The 14,216-nt window shown below is 43.1% G+C and overlaps 1 protein-coding gene across 1 annotated transcript in view; it reads right to left on the reverse strand.

The window, feature by feature from the left end:
- The window catches only part of LOC116396404 (uncharacterized), a 13,739-nt gene extending 5,869 nt beyond the window's left edge, over positions 1 to 7,870 (reverse strand). The window contains exons 1-8 of the mRNA XM_031871000.1: positions 7,768 to 7,870; positions 3,855 to 3,915; positions 3,630 to 3,695; positions 2,336 to 2,401; positions 2,117 to 2,203; positions 1,871 to 1,976; positions 1,114 to 1,125; positions 958 to 996 (exon numbers count right to left, since the gene is read on the reverse strand). Of these exons, the coding sequence (XP_031726860.1) occupies positions 958 to 996; positions 1,114 to 1,125; positions 1,871 to 1,976; positions 2,117 to 2,203; positions 2,336 to 2,401; positions 3,630 to 3,695; positions 3,855 to 3,893 (415 nt within the window). The 5' untranslated portion in view covers positions 3,894 to 3,915; positions 7,768 to 7,870. The remainder of the gene's footprint in view (positions 1 to 957; positions 997 to 1,113; positions 1,126 to 1,870; positions 1,977 to 2,116; positions 2,204 to 2,335; positions 2,402 to 3,629; positions 3,696 to 3,854; positions 3,916 to 7,767) is intronic.
- Positions 7,871 to 14,216: the final 6,346 nt, after the last annotated feature.

The following is a 14,216-nucleotide window of genomic DNA, read 5'->3' on the forward strand; positions in this document are numbered from 1 at the left end:
TAGTGTCTGTAGTGTACATAGCGTACGCAGTAGTGTCTGTAGTGTACGTAGCGTATGCAGTAGTGTCTGTAGTGTACATAGCGTACACAGTAGTGTCTGTAGTGTACGTAGCGTATGCAGTAGTGTCTGTAGTGTAGGGCGTAGTTTACGAAGCGTTACATTGTAGTGTCTTTCACTTTCTACTGCGAATAGTAGCATACGTAGTGCACGGCGTAGTGTATGTAGCTTACGCAGTAGTGTCTGTAGTGTAGGTAGTGTAGGGCGTAGTTTACGAAGCGTTACATTGTAGTGTCTTTCACTTTCTACTGCGAATAGTAGCATACGTAGTGCACGGTGTAGTGTATGTAGTGTACAGCGTACTGTACGCAGGGTACGCTGTAGAGGAGGGTGGAGTGTACGTAGCATACATTGGAGTGTACGTAGCATACATCATACTGTATGAAGCGTGCGTCATAGTGTACGTAGCGTACGTCACAGTGTACGTAGCTTACGTCACAGTGTACGTAGCGTAGTGTACTGCGAGCTGCCATTTTTTACAACCTGGGTAGGGTGAATAAAACATCTGCAGTCGCGATTGATTGCGGTTTTGCTATTTAAAAACGTTGAGTTCTAGCAGGATGTTAGTAGTGTGCAGTATTTTAACTCACCATTCTAGTGTCGACTCAGCTCACTTGGAGCTCTTAGTTAGTTCTTACTTAATGCTTTCTGTAACTTCAAATACTTTGCAGGAGGTGGTCCTGTATTACACAAGAATATTCTTCAAATCATGTGAGCGTTGTCATTATTGCACTCAAATGTTAGGGAGGTGGGGTTAAAAAACAAAAGTATGGAAAAGGTGTTTAAGATTCAAAGACCAAGACCTGCAGTTATGCAACAGCAAGCATGATTTCTGGCATTTCCAATGCACAGCATCGACATGTACTTATTAATCATTTCAAAATAAAAGGTGTCACTTACGAGTAGACGCTGTTTCTGCAAATATCTTGCACACGGTGTCTAAAGAAAAAGATTAGATCAATGTTACAACAACAAGTACATAGTTTAATAAAATGTGTTTTAGTGCTCATCACCTACCACCCACACTAACGCTCAAAGCATAGGATGCATACTCACTGTATTCGCAGCCTGTGATGCAAGAAAGAAAGAAAAGAAAATTATGAGTTTCAACATTTAACAAAAAAAAAGCATCTTCAGCATCATGCTTTGGTGATATTTTACTGCAATTTCGAACAATAATTATAGTCAGAATACATTTTGTGTAAATTTAACCCTTTAAAAACGGACTTCCTGTTTGCATGATCCTGCCCTAAAATAAAAACGATCTAAAACAAAAACCGTGACAGCTCTTGCAATCACACTTTTTGCAGCAGAAAGCTATGGCGATCACATAATCACACTGTACGCTCGCGACGACGTCATTACTTTACGTTTCGCAAAAGGTGGTAAGAATGTGCTGTGGCCTCAGAGTATTGCCCCGTGTTGGCCGCGGGAGATCGTTGTTTGCATGATCCTGTTTAAATCAACATGAAAACCACCAACACCTTTTGCACTCTGCTCATAAAAATGAGCATATGTCAAAAAACTAACAAATGTAGATAGTTAGTTGTTTTGAGAAATATTTTGTTTGTGTTTCTACCTTCAGCATTGTTAAGGAAAGATATGTTTTGTGTGTTTATTCAAAATTGATGAAAACATAAACACATTTTTTTTGTAATTTATGACAATGTGAATACTTGTATCACTGGTATATGTATATGAAGCATTGGAGGAAATGAAAATTCCAATGTAGATGCTGGTGGACTATTTCTATTGAAGGGGGGGATAAACCAGCCACCTCTGATTGTTACAGTCGTATCTGTATGTGAAGTACCTTCAAGAGGGTGGTCGAAAGCTTTCGCCATGAAGCACATGAAGTGATAGATATGGACTTTAGTACTTTTCCCTTCGCACTCTGGCCTTCTCTTATTTGGGTGTAGCTGTGGTAAAAAAAAATGTATTAGTTTAGTGAGACAAGTGAGACATGGAACGTCACAATCATTCACAAAAGTCACAATCGAAGCAACAACAAACGTGACACCAACTTGAAGAAAATGAAAGTTGGCTTCTGTTCACTCACTTTAAAAAGGCATAGCTTTAGCAGGTAACACCCAATCCCGTCTCCTTTCTCCAGGCACTCGACCTCTAAACTACAATTCACTGTGTCCTGTGTTGGGAAGAGCACACATGTACGCTTGATCAATCCATTCCAGTCCAGTCCCTATTGAACGATATGCATTTACATGTATTTACATAGAACCTCAAGAGATCATTTGTGCTCACTGTCTCAGTGAGTTACCTTGGGATCTTTAGTTGTCACGAGGGAGAAGGTGTCATTCAGATTTGTCCCATTTTTTTCATTTGCCTTGAAAGTGGAACATAGAAGTGGACGGACAAAAGACATTGTCAATTGTTTATTATTAGTGAATGATTTTTAGAATTATTGTTTTGAGACAGACTAACTTTTAAGGCTCAAGAACTTTAACAGTATAACATTTTTAGGGAGTGGGCAAATCACTGTTAATATCAGCGAGCCCAAATGAGATCCGATATCATCATGCGTGCGTGCGTGTAGAGGTACGTCAAAATGACAAATTACTTTTGCGAGCCCTTTTAAATCACTCCGCGCAGAAAAAAAACCATGCTTCGCGAAGCGTTCACCTGCTTGCTCGCGAGTGGTTTTTCTCTCTTTTCCTTTCTTTTTTTTTACAGTTAGTGGGCGGACCCAGTCAACATTGTATCACTGGATTTAATTGGTTACTCGTCTTTGGATTGGTCATATATCACCCCTGATGCAGATGCTAGGTGGCGGTTTTCAATCCGCCACTGAACACTACTTCACGACATCTAAGAGGTAAATATTGTACTGTACTGTAATAAAACTACAAACATACCTTATAGAATGTGATGCATTGCTGTAGATTAAACTAACCAACATGCAACATACACATTAATGCAGCAATATATATCCCGAAACATCAGATACAATACTAAAGACAGGGAACATTTTACTGTACGGGTACTTTTACTTTTGGTACTTCCAAGTACATTTTGCTGATAATAACATACTGGACTAATATTTTGAATGCAGGACTTTTACTTGTAGTGGATTATTTTATCAGGATGGTATTAGTACTTTTACTGCAGTGAAGGATCTGAATACTTTTTCATCCACTAATTACTTGTCAGAGATGTAAGTTTGGGAACTCACTTGGCAAACAGTTAATATACAACCAGTCATTCCTAACCTTGGCTCCAGATCCTTAACCGGGTCCAAGTTTTTTGTTCATAGTATATAGAACTACATTTTTTCTTTTAACATGCTTTGTATTACATCAAGCTCTGCAGTCTGAACAGTTAACAAAAGTTGTCAGACAAAACTATAATATTTATGTCTGAGATGTGGTGCAGTTAAAGTACAATATTTACCACCAGTAGAGAAGTGATGTGAAAGCGCTGGCAAGAGTAATTTGCGTGCGAGTGGATCTCATTTGTGCTCGCAGATATTGACAGTGATTTTCCCTCATAGTTTTCCTTTTGCTGGTGTCCTGCTCAAACAGAATCACTGATGAAAGCAAATGATGACTACATACCCAGAACTCCATGTCCAGGTGGTCGTCACACGCCTCCTTCGACAGACCAATTGCGTTCAGGAACACCTAACAGCGGCATGAAAATTTTTTTTTTAAATATGGTCGTTTTTTGAATAGTCTGGGTGATTGAGAGAAAGCATGTACACAACATACATAGCAATACGTTATATTGTCGGAGCGACGAGCTGCTGAGCTCACAAGGAGTGCAGCGTGGGGGACACTTACCAAGACAAATATGTGGGTCATGTATGTCCATGATGTCATGCTGACACCATCCAGAGTCACGCTGAAGAAGAAGAAGAAGAAGAAGAAGAAGAAGAAGAAGAAGAGAGTCTGTCATTGGGTTCGTCATCACTCACACAAACAACAACACACACGCAAGATTCAATTTGAGAATATTACCATCAAATGAAACCTGATCTCTAGATAAAACCTGAGTCGACTCTCTAATGGCTCCTGTTCACCATCTTATAGATTATATGATGGTATACACATACAAATGAGTGACAAACTAACGGGAAAAAACACAATATTAATTGTTTAATGGATGAATTAGAGTCCACCAGAACAAAAAAAATAAGCTAATTGACTCCCTGGGACACTAATGGGACACTAATTCATCATAGGATCTAAAAGGAAGTGGAAGCCCAACCATGCTAACAAATCCATTTAGTTTGAGCACTCATATTATGATTTTCTCCCCTTAAATGGTCGCATGCCTACAATGGCGTATTAGGGCCGTTGTAATCTCTTCTCTGAGATTATAAAGTCATAAATTTGTGAGAAAAAACAGCTGACTGTCTGAATTTCTTTGCTCCTAAAGTAGTATTCTCATGGTAAGGATAGCCTCTGAGCAAGACAAGGGTCATAAAAGATACATTACTGCATTTTCTTTCATGTTCTCTCTGTGTTACTTTATGGACATAATGCTGACATCTCTATGCATTCTACTTCTATCCTCGTCACGTTAGACCTGTACATTTTGCAAATGGGTTCTCGGATAAATCCTAAAGTTTGCCTCTCTGACGGATGGCCTCTGAGCACAGACCGTATATAAGAAGTGTACGTATAGTCCTCGTGAACACACCTTTTGTTTTATGGGTTGCCGCTTTGAAGCATCAATTTTGGTATTTTGGCCGTCGCCATCTTGGTTTTTTGCAACCACACGTGACACGAGAGGGGGGAGCTAAGCCACCAAAATGTTTTCATTAGGTTTAATGAACTAAAAACAGACTGTTTAAGGGATCAAGTTGTAGGGTATTCACACCCTAAAGCATACCCTGCTTTATGGTCTATTTTACTGTAAAAGGCACCGTCAATTACTCAATGAACATCACGCTGTGTTGGAAGACTTTAAACTAGAGATTGAGATCATAAACTCATGTTTACTAAGGTAATAAATCAAGAGAGAAGTAGAGTCATTTTCTCATAGTCTTCTATACAATCAGACTTATTTTTGCAACCAAGAGTCGCCCCCTGCTGGACACTAGAAAGAATGCAAGTTATTCAGACCCCGAGGTTGCCGCCTGCCCCTGAGCGAGGCGGAGGTCCCTAAAAATACATACATATGCGTTGTCTTTCTGTATTCTTTTAAGAAGAGAAATACATAATAATATAAATTAATTCATGTATTTTCGCCCTGTTTGCAACGGTAACGTTAAACAAGTTGGTCCAACCTGCAGCGATGTTGTTTGTTGACCTTAAAAAAATCACTATTTTATATATATTTTTTTTTGTTTTTGTTTTTGTTTTTTTTTGTTTTTGTTGTCTGAGACCTTCCTTTTCATTGTTAATCAACTGCAGCTCCCATTAAATATAGCCATTGCCAAAAACAGCAGCAGACACTGAGGACAAATGAAGGAAAAGGTCAACTTTTCCAGGTCAACTGTCGTTTTTTCAGAGAGGAAGTGAAAGTCACATTCCAGCTCATCATCACTTGGACTCCCATGTCGACTCATTTCAGTCACTGAGGCCACTTCATACATTCACGTCACAACTCACTGATCTGTTGCGTTGCTCGGATTTGTAAGCTACTGTATCTGTGTTGTGCAGGCATATTGTGGGAGTTCAAGGCAGGACATGACAGACTCCACCTCGGATACCACACACGCATCGCTGCAAATCGTGCTTACACAAAGCCTGTAAAACACAATTCACAATAACAAATTTAAAAAACGTATTCTAAATTTACTTTATGTTGACTTTGGAGATATGTAACATATTAATAATCTCTTACAGTTTTTGTTGCCAACAAAGTTTAGTGTACAAAATGGAAAATTATACTTAAATCATGTACTTATACATAAAGAAGGCGTTATATTATATTAAAGGACGAAACTAGAGCTACAACTAACAATTGTTTTCATCAGCGATTAATCTGTCAACTATTTTCTGTTGTTCTGCATTTTTTCTCGAAAAAGTTAGTTGCGGTTGACTAGTTGTTTCTGCTTTAGATTAAACATTTACATGTTACCAACAGCAGATGATCTCAGATAATGGAGCAAGTATCCAGTGTTTTTTTTTAAATATTTGTTTCAGCATTACTGCCTTTGATAGTTGAGAGTTGACAATGAGAAAGAGATAAGAAACTTAGACAGAGAGAGACAGAAAGGGGTATGACATGCAACAATGGCCCCTGGCCAACTTTAATGTTGCTGAGCTAGCGAGTATCTACTGGTCTGCATACCAGTGTACTGCAACCAGTGACCCATTGGCCATCTGGCATTCTAATAAAAGTATTCCCACCCATAATTTTAAAGTGGCAATCTTGAAGATTTTATTTTAAATAAATGTCTGTTAAAGCCAAAGGAGGTAACACAATGGTGATTGAGACTGGCAATAGTATTGCAATATTTATATATTTGCAGCATTATAAACACTGTGTGTGTCGCGACATTCCCAGAAAGATTATTACAGTTTTCTCCATTGTATACACACCATAGACATAAAAGAGGAGTTAGACAGAAATTCCTATTCAAATCTATACATAGCGATGGCCAGAGCTGCGGCCATTTTTATGGGAAGCGTTGGTATGAGACCATTACGCTAAACCGACTTACAGCAACATTACGAAGCGTAGAGAGCCAGACTAAATGAGAAAAATGTAACAACTTAATGCTTCATCCTCACACTCTTGTCACAGTGTAGGAAAGTACACTGCCATCGCCAGACGAGTGACAACTTAGTTCGGCTCATTTTCTGTAACCAGTGTAGCATTAAAGCATGGTGGAATTAGCAAGCTAGCTGGCTACCTAGCGAACAATTAGCTAGTTAGCTTCCACATCGCTTTAACGCTACACTGGTTACAGAAAATGAGCCGAACTAGCGGGCCGGTAGCCGGCGGCAGCGCTGGGTCAACGTCCTTTCGACTCCTGTTGTATTTCTGTGGTGTACACACAAATATGAATGAACCTATGGACACAATTCTGAATACTCAAAGCTCACGTATGGACAAGAAGACTCCAGACTGAAATCTTAAGTATTTAAAATTCAGATGAAAACCACATGGATTTACAAATTTACTAACTGTATATATATGTCCATTATAGTGCTTAGTCTTTGCCCTTTTAAGTGTTAAAATGTGCATGAAATATGATATACATTTTTTCGTAAATCATTCCACATGACTTGGCAACAAAAGGGAAATATTGATAAACGATGTCATCCATTCCCGTTCCACCACAAATGCAGGAGAGTCGTGATGAAAAAAAAAAAAATTTTAATTAAATAAATAAATCGATTTTTATCGAAAAGAATGACGCGCCAAACCAAAACCAACAGACCGAGAGGAAGCTCTACCGAGGCGATCGGCTGGGCCAGATAAACAGATAAGGGTCGTAACGAGGCTACAGCTAACGTGAGGGGTTCTCTCTCTCCCTCTTCACGCAATCACAGTCTCCCTCCCAGGCTTTACACGGGCCGGACTATTTTCTTTGTCCGCAGTGCGCTCCAGGGTTTCTATCGTCTCCTCCGGATCTACGTGCGCACACCCACCGTTTCAACCGACGTTGAGACTCTTAACGTTGCCTCCATAAACACGTAATGCTTGTTTTAAATGTTCTCAAAGGACCTCAGTCAGACGCACAGTAAAAAAAAATAAAAAAATAAAACACAATAGTAACTGCATCAGTGAGCCCACCTTGCTGTGGTGTCTGCGTCGTTCGTCTGCTGCTGCTGCGCTCCAGGGTCACTCCCATTCTCCTACTGACAACTTTACTTTCACTTTCCACCTTTTCAAGAGCAAAGCTCTCTCTCTCTCTCTCGCTCTCGGTCTCTCTCACTCTCCTCATGCGTTACATCATCCGCGGAGTTTCCAAACGGGGACTTGAGTCCGACTAAACACTTAAAACTAAGAACAGAACAGAGCCGGTGGAAAGTTGTAAACCCTCCTTTTAAGCAGAAGACGGAGAGCTCCCAACCATGCGTAAAGGTCAAACACAGTGCTCTTATCTGCGGTTAATTTCATCTTGGGCGCACCTTACCGATCAACATGAAACAGGCATACCTACGACCAGACTCGGCAGATAAGGAGAAAGTTAAAAGGGAATTTACTTTTTATTTGACTGCTACCATGAGTGCTTTAGTTATTATTCCATCATGTCCACTGCTGCTCGTAATTGGTAATACAAGATTACATATGGCTGGATATCTCCTCGGGTCACAGGAGGTGCAGCGAGAGTGGATTTGCGTTATCCCACTCAGGAAAAAGTGCTTTCAGTCAGTCTGCATTTTGTGTAAAAGCTGCACTAAGAATGTAACTCCATCCCAGTGACCATTAGAGAACTAGACACATACGGCTCATTGAAATAAATGGTCCATTAGCACCCAGCTCTGTCAGCACTAGAAAGGAACTGCACCTTACTGTTCTCAATCTGTCCGTCTGTCAACCCTCCATGTGTTTTATTGTTCTTTAGTAACTCTGAACCTATGTGGCGTAACTGTTACGTTTTTGTTGTTGTACTTAATGTTTTTAAGTGCATTTACTGTCAGTGTTTGTAATGTATTTAGCCGTCGAGATAATAGACCAAAGTTGAGCTAAGTGGCTAACCTGGCTAGCAAGCCTGTATTCTGTGAATGTATGTGTTTGCTTTAAGAGTGTACTATTGCTAGTATTTCAGTTCTATAATTCATTTTCTGTGTTTATTTCAGAAACTCGGTCATTCATCGGTCATCTATTGTTCAGACTCATTCTGTAAATCTGTCAACAAACTATAAGACTGAATACAGAAACGTATGGATCAAACAGATGTCTGCGTGTTCTCTGACCGGAACCCTGTAGTGGTCAATAATCATCTTTAAATCAGCAACTCAGGGGTCGAATCCCCAACAAATGGTCCTTCGAGCCGGATTAATTGACTACTACAGAAGATGACATCTGAAGATAGATCTATCCATCAGCCTCATTTCAAAGATCAGCAGCATCACGTGAGACATCATCGCGTCCCCAAACATCTTGATCTTGACATCATGTCCTTGCCTACAATCCACAGCGACCTGCCCTTTCCTCCTATTCTACAGAGGAGCAGAGAGGAGCAGAGAGGAGCAGAGAGGAGCAGCGGCCGCAGCAGAGCGTAGCCGAGCGGATGCAGCCTCTTATCTGGGCAGACGCACAGCCTCACACAGCCCCAGCTCCGATGACCTGCTGAACAGCACTTCCCTTAAACAACTCATCGAATCCATCTCTAGGAACGAGAAGGAAGAGGACGCTGAAGTGGTTCAACTAACACACAAACTCCAGCAGTATGAAACCAGACGTCGTCGTCGTCAGGAGCTGTTGGAACACATCTCTTCCTTCATGATGGAAGAAGAGATAGACAAGGGTCATGACACCAGAAAGAGTGCCACACCCCCATCAATACCTTCATCTCCCGTGCCTCACCCCCAGATGTCCCTCTTCTCCCCAAGCCGCTTGCTTTCATTGACAGAGGAGCAGGCTAAGGACACGGAGCCTCAGGCTATTGGACATATAACAGGACACATGTCTGGGAGACCAGAGGTTGAGACTGAAGTTAGAGCCTACACTCCTATAGCAGGAGACCAGAGACTAAATTCTGCATTTACCCCAGTGCTTCCAGCCTCATCAGAGCAGTTGGGCTACTTGTGTTCTGTAGTTTCATCAGGCATGATGACACCTACTCCGGTCCAGCAGTACCCTACTAAGTCAGACCCACTGCAGCCTACCTCAGGGCTGCTTCGCCACCGTGGTGATGAAGGACAAGCGCGTGGACAGTTGATTGCTACTGCTCCGCTGCATGAGCCTATAGCAGTCTCTTACAGCTATCCAGCCACACAGCATTACCACTCACCACAAGATGCCTCACGGCCTTTTCAGCCATGGCCCGCCTCACTATGCTACAGTGCCTTCATCACTACCACCACTTCAGCAGACTCTATTTGTGCCCAGAGGTAATTCATCTCCAGCTCATCAGATGCAGCTGCCATCAGGTCAGACTGTGACCCCATACAGCTCTGGTCTGCCACACCGCCCTGCATATGGTGTGCCAACACCCAAAATCCCAGACTTCTCCACTGACTGCGAAAGGGAGTTCGCTAACCTGAAGCTGGCTGTAGACAATCTGCTCGAGCCTCATACAGAACTGTCCGAGAAGTATAAATATCACGTGCTACTCGAACATCTTAAGCTGCCCGAGGCGCAGATGATTGGTCAGTCTTGCCGCCACCATCCAAACCCATACTCAGCAACTATGCAAGCCTTGCAGTTACAGTATGGTCAGCCACACCAGATGGCACAAAGTGAGATAGCAGCCATTCTGACCACCCCAGATGTGAAGCCTGGTGATGCCCACATCTTCCAGAGTTTCGCCCTACGAGTCCACCTCCTAGTGAGTATGCTGCTCTCCTTAGAGGGACCCAAGGGTATGGAGCTAAACTGTTGCTTTCATGTTGCCCGCTTACTTAGTAAGCTACCAAAGTACCATAGAGATGGGTTTATTGAGTATTTACAAGTTCAGGGAAAACTGAATAGCACAAGTCTCAACCCCTACAACCTACAAGATCTCAATGTATGGCTTCAAGGTAAAGCTCAACAGCAGCGCCTGTCCAGCAGATTGGTGCAGCACTACCAAACAGGACAACCCCAAGTAAATGGAAGGGAGAAGATCACGTCAAAAGGCAAAGGTCAAGGTGTCTCTGTATATCACAGTACAGGGCCCCAGAGTCCCTCCAGTAACCACACACAATCCAAGAAACCATTCAAAATACAATGCCTCTTCTGTGACAGCAAAGAACATTATATCAGTCGCTGTCGCAGTATCACAGAGCAGTCAGCAGTTGATCTGGATAAGTGGATAACAGAGGGAAGGCGCTGCTGGAAATGTGCACGTACTCATGCGCCTGAGTCGTGCAACCTCAAGAAACCCTGTAGTGACTGCAATGGTATTCACCTCCAAGTCCTCCACGGTGTAGCACAGCGTCGAACCATCAACTCACAGTCAGGGGCCACAGAAAGCAGAGTCTACCTGACACCCAGCATTACATCAAGCAAAGTACTGCTGAAAGTAGTCCCCATCCTGCTGCACAACAAGTCCATGTCTATGGAGACATTTGCTATCCTGGATGATGGCGCACAGAGGACTATCATCCTGCCACAACAGCTCCAGTTGACCGGTGAGTCTGAGACTATTTCCCTACGCACAGTGCGGACAGACCTGAAGCAGCTACACGGATCAAAGGTCAACTTTGAAATCTCCCCCAGATATAACCCACAGAAGCACTACAAGTGCAGGGAGCATTCACAGCTGAAGGCCTAGACCTAGTAGAGCAAACCTACCCAGTGCAAACACTCCAAAGACGACACACTCACCTGCGCGGGATCCCATTGAAGTCTTTCTTTAACGCCCGTCCAATGGTGTTGCTTGGATCAGATCACGTACATCTGATTACTGCCACTAAGCCGGTACGTAGAGGAGCTAACAGTGGACCTGTTGCCATCCATACTGCCCTCGGATGGGCTTTACAAGGTGCCGAAATGTGTGGATCCCAGCCAACTGCAGTGCAGCAATGTCTTTTCACCACAGTCGTTCCTCCTAATGACCTGTGCCGAAACGTGGAAAAGTTAGGGCAAATTGACATTCTGCCCTTTCGAAACGAGAAATTGGTAGTTCGTTGCCGTGAGGACCAAGAAGCCATGAACCTCTTAGAGACAAAGATGCAGAGGGTCAACTCTGAAGGTGTTCAACGCTATGCAACCCCTCTCCTGAGGAGGAGAGGAGCCCCTCAACTGAACAGTTCGACTCATTCAGTCATAGCACATCTGCAAGCCACAGAGAAACGGCTCAAGAAGGATCCAGAGAAGGCAGCTATCTATTCAGAGGAGCTGGCAGAGTCCGGTCGTTGGAGTCAAGGGCCTCCATTCTTAAAACAGAGTGCTGAGCATTGGCCAAGGAAGACTGAGCATGCTACAGCAGTGAGTTCAGCTGAACTAAAGGGCATCACATTCTGCGGCTTCACAACAGTGGAACCTAAGGACAATCTCCCTGATGCTTCTCAGTTCAGTACATGGAAGGAGTTGGTAGAGGCCACTCGTCAAGCAAGCCATGGTGCTCAAGGGGCGGCCGAGGGTCCGAAATACCGCCAAACTACTAACCCCCAGGATGCGGAGATCCTCCTGCTGAAGTGTCAAGCCCATAGCTTCCCAGAGGAGGTCACCGCTCTTAAAGCACAGAAACCGGTGCCAAACCACAGCTGCTTGGTTAGCCTCGCCCCAGAATGGGACCCCTCAACCTGCTTGGTCCGAGTAGGAGGGAGGCTGCGAAGGCTGCAGAACACAGACCTAGGAGAGATCCATCCGATTGTGCTTGATCCAAAGCACCCAGCAACAAAGCTCCTCATCAAACACATGGACGAATGTCTGCTTCATCCAGGTACGGCGCGGGTGTATGCAGAACTGCGAAGGCAGTATTGGATCTTGCGAGGACGACAAGCTGTCAGACACCACCAGCTCAAGTGTCCATCCTGCCAACGCTGGTGAGCTCAGCCCAAGGTCCCACAGATGGTGGACTTGCCACCACAGCGCCTCCGGCTTCTCTGTCCACCTTTCTATTCAACAGGTGTCGACTGTTTTGGCCCTTACCTGATCAAGATAGGCAGGAGGACTGAAAAGCGCTGGGGTGCCATCTTTAAGTGTCTCACGACCCGCGGCATCCACATTGAACTCCTCAACTCTCTGGATGTAGATGCCTTCCTCCTTGCTCTTCGTCGGTTCATCGCGAGGCGAGGCAGACCGAAGGAGATCCTATCAGACTGCGGTACCAACTTCCGTGGTGCTGAGCGGGAACTCCGTGAGACTTTTGCAGCTATGGAACCACAGCTGAAGGAACAGCTGATGGAATACCAGATCGACTTCAAGTTCAACCCGCCGAGCGCTCCTCACTTCGGAGGAGTATTGGAGAGAGAGGTTCGATCCATAAAGGCCGGCCTTCAAGTCGCAGTTGGGAGCCAATCAGTCTCTGAAGACGTCCTCTACACAACTTTAGTGGAGGTCGAAGGCATCCTAAACTCAAAACCACTAGGGTATGTGTCAGCAGATGTCGCTGACCCTGACCCCATCACTCCTAACATCCTCCTCATGCTGAACCTATGTGGCGTAACTGTTCCGTTTGTTGTTGTACTTAATGTTTTTAAGTGCATTTACTGTCAGTGTTTGTAATGTAATTAGCCGTCAAGATAATAGACCAAAGTTGAGCTAAGTGGCTAACCTGGCTAGCAAGCCTGTATTCTGTGAATGTATGCGTTTGCTTTAAGAGTGTATTATTGCTAGTATTTCAGCTCTATAATTTATTTTCTGTGTTTATTTCAGAAACTCGGTCATTCATCGGTCATCTATTGTTCAGACTCATCATCTGTAAATCTGTCAAACTATAAGACTGAATACAGAAACGTATGGATCAAACAGATGTCTGCGTGTTCTCTGACCGGAACCCTGTAGTGGTCAATAATCATCTTTAAATCAGCAACTCAGGGGTCGAATCCCCAACAGACAGATTCATATATTCGACATGCTTTAATGTTTAGTGCTTCTGACACGCGTGTTTTTAAGTGTCCAACAATGCAACAGAATCTTGTCTTTAGTCCACATTTCTATTTGACAGAATCATCCCTCATTCATTTGCTGTATGTGTTGCTTTACGAGCCTCTGTGTTGCACGTCTTTACTTGACAAAGCAGTGCAAGGGTGTCCTGAATGATGTTTCTACTTATATATTAATATTCTCTCTGCATGCTTTGTAACAGGTAAATAATGCAGAGTTTTGTTATTTTAATCTAATATTCTGCTTTTAGGGTGACTTTGTAACATTTGTCCAGAGACTACAGATGAAAGATAGCCTCTTTGCACATGTTTGATGAAAGTGCACTGTGCCTACCAAATAAACCAATAGAATAATAACAATTCCTGTTCCAATGCAAGGGTCCTGGGACAGGGGATGTTAAAGCCCTCTGAGGCAAATTTGCAATTTTGTGATACACAAAATAAATTGAAACTGAAATTGAATTGACAGATTCTCCCTTTTCTTTTTACGCACCTCTTACTTTTGTGAAAGCTGTTAAGACTTTTTTTTTTGCTGACATT

The sequence above is a fragment of the Anarrhichthys ocellatus genome, unplaced genomic scaffold (genome assembly GCF_004355925.1).
Source record: "Anarrhichthys ocellatus isolate YVR2014 unplaced genomic scaffold, GSC_Weel_1.0 scaffold55, whole genome shotgun sequence".
Lineage (NCBI taxonomy): Eukaryota > Metazoa > Chordata > Actinopteri > Perciformes > Anarhichadidae > Anarrhichthys > Anarrhichthys ocellatus.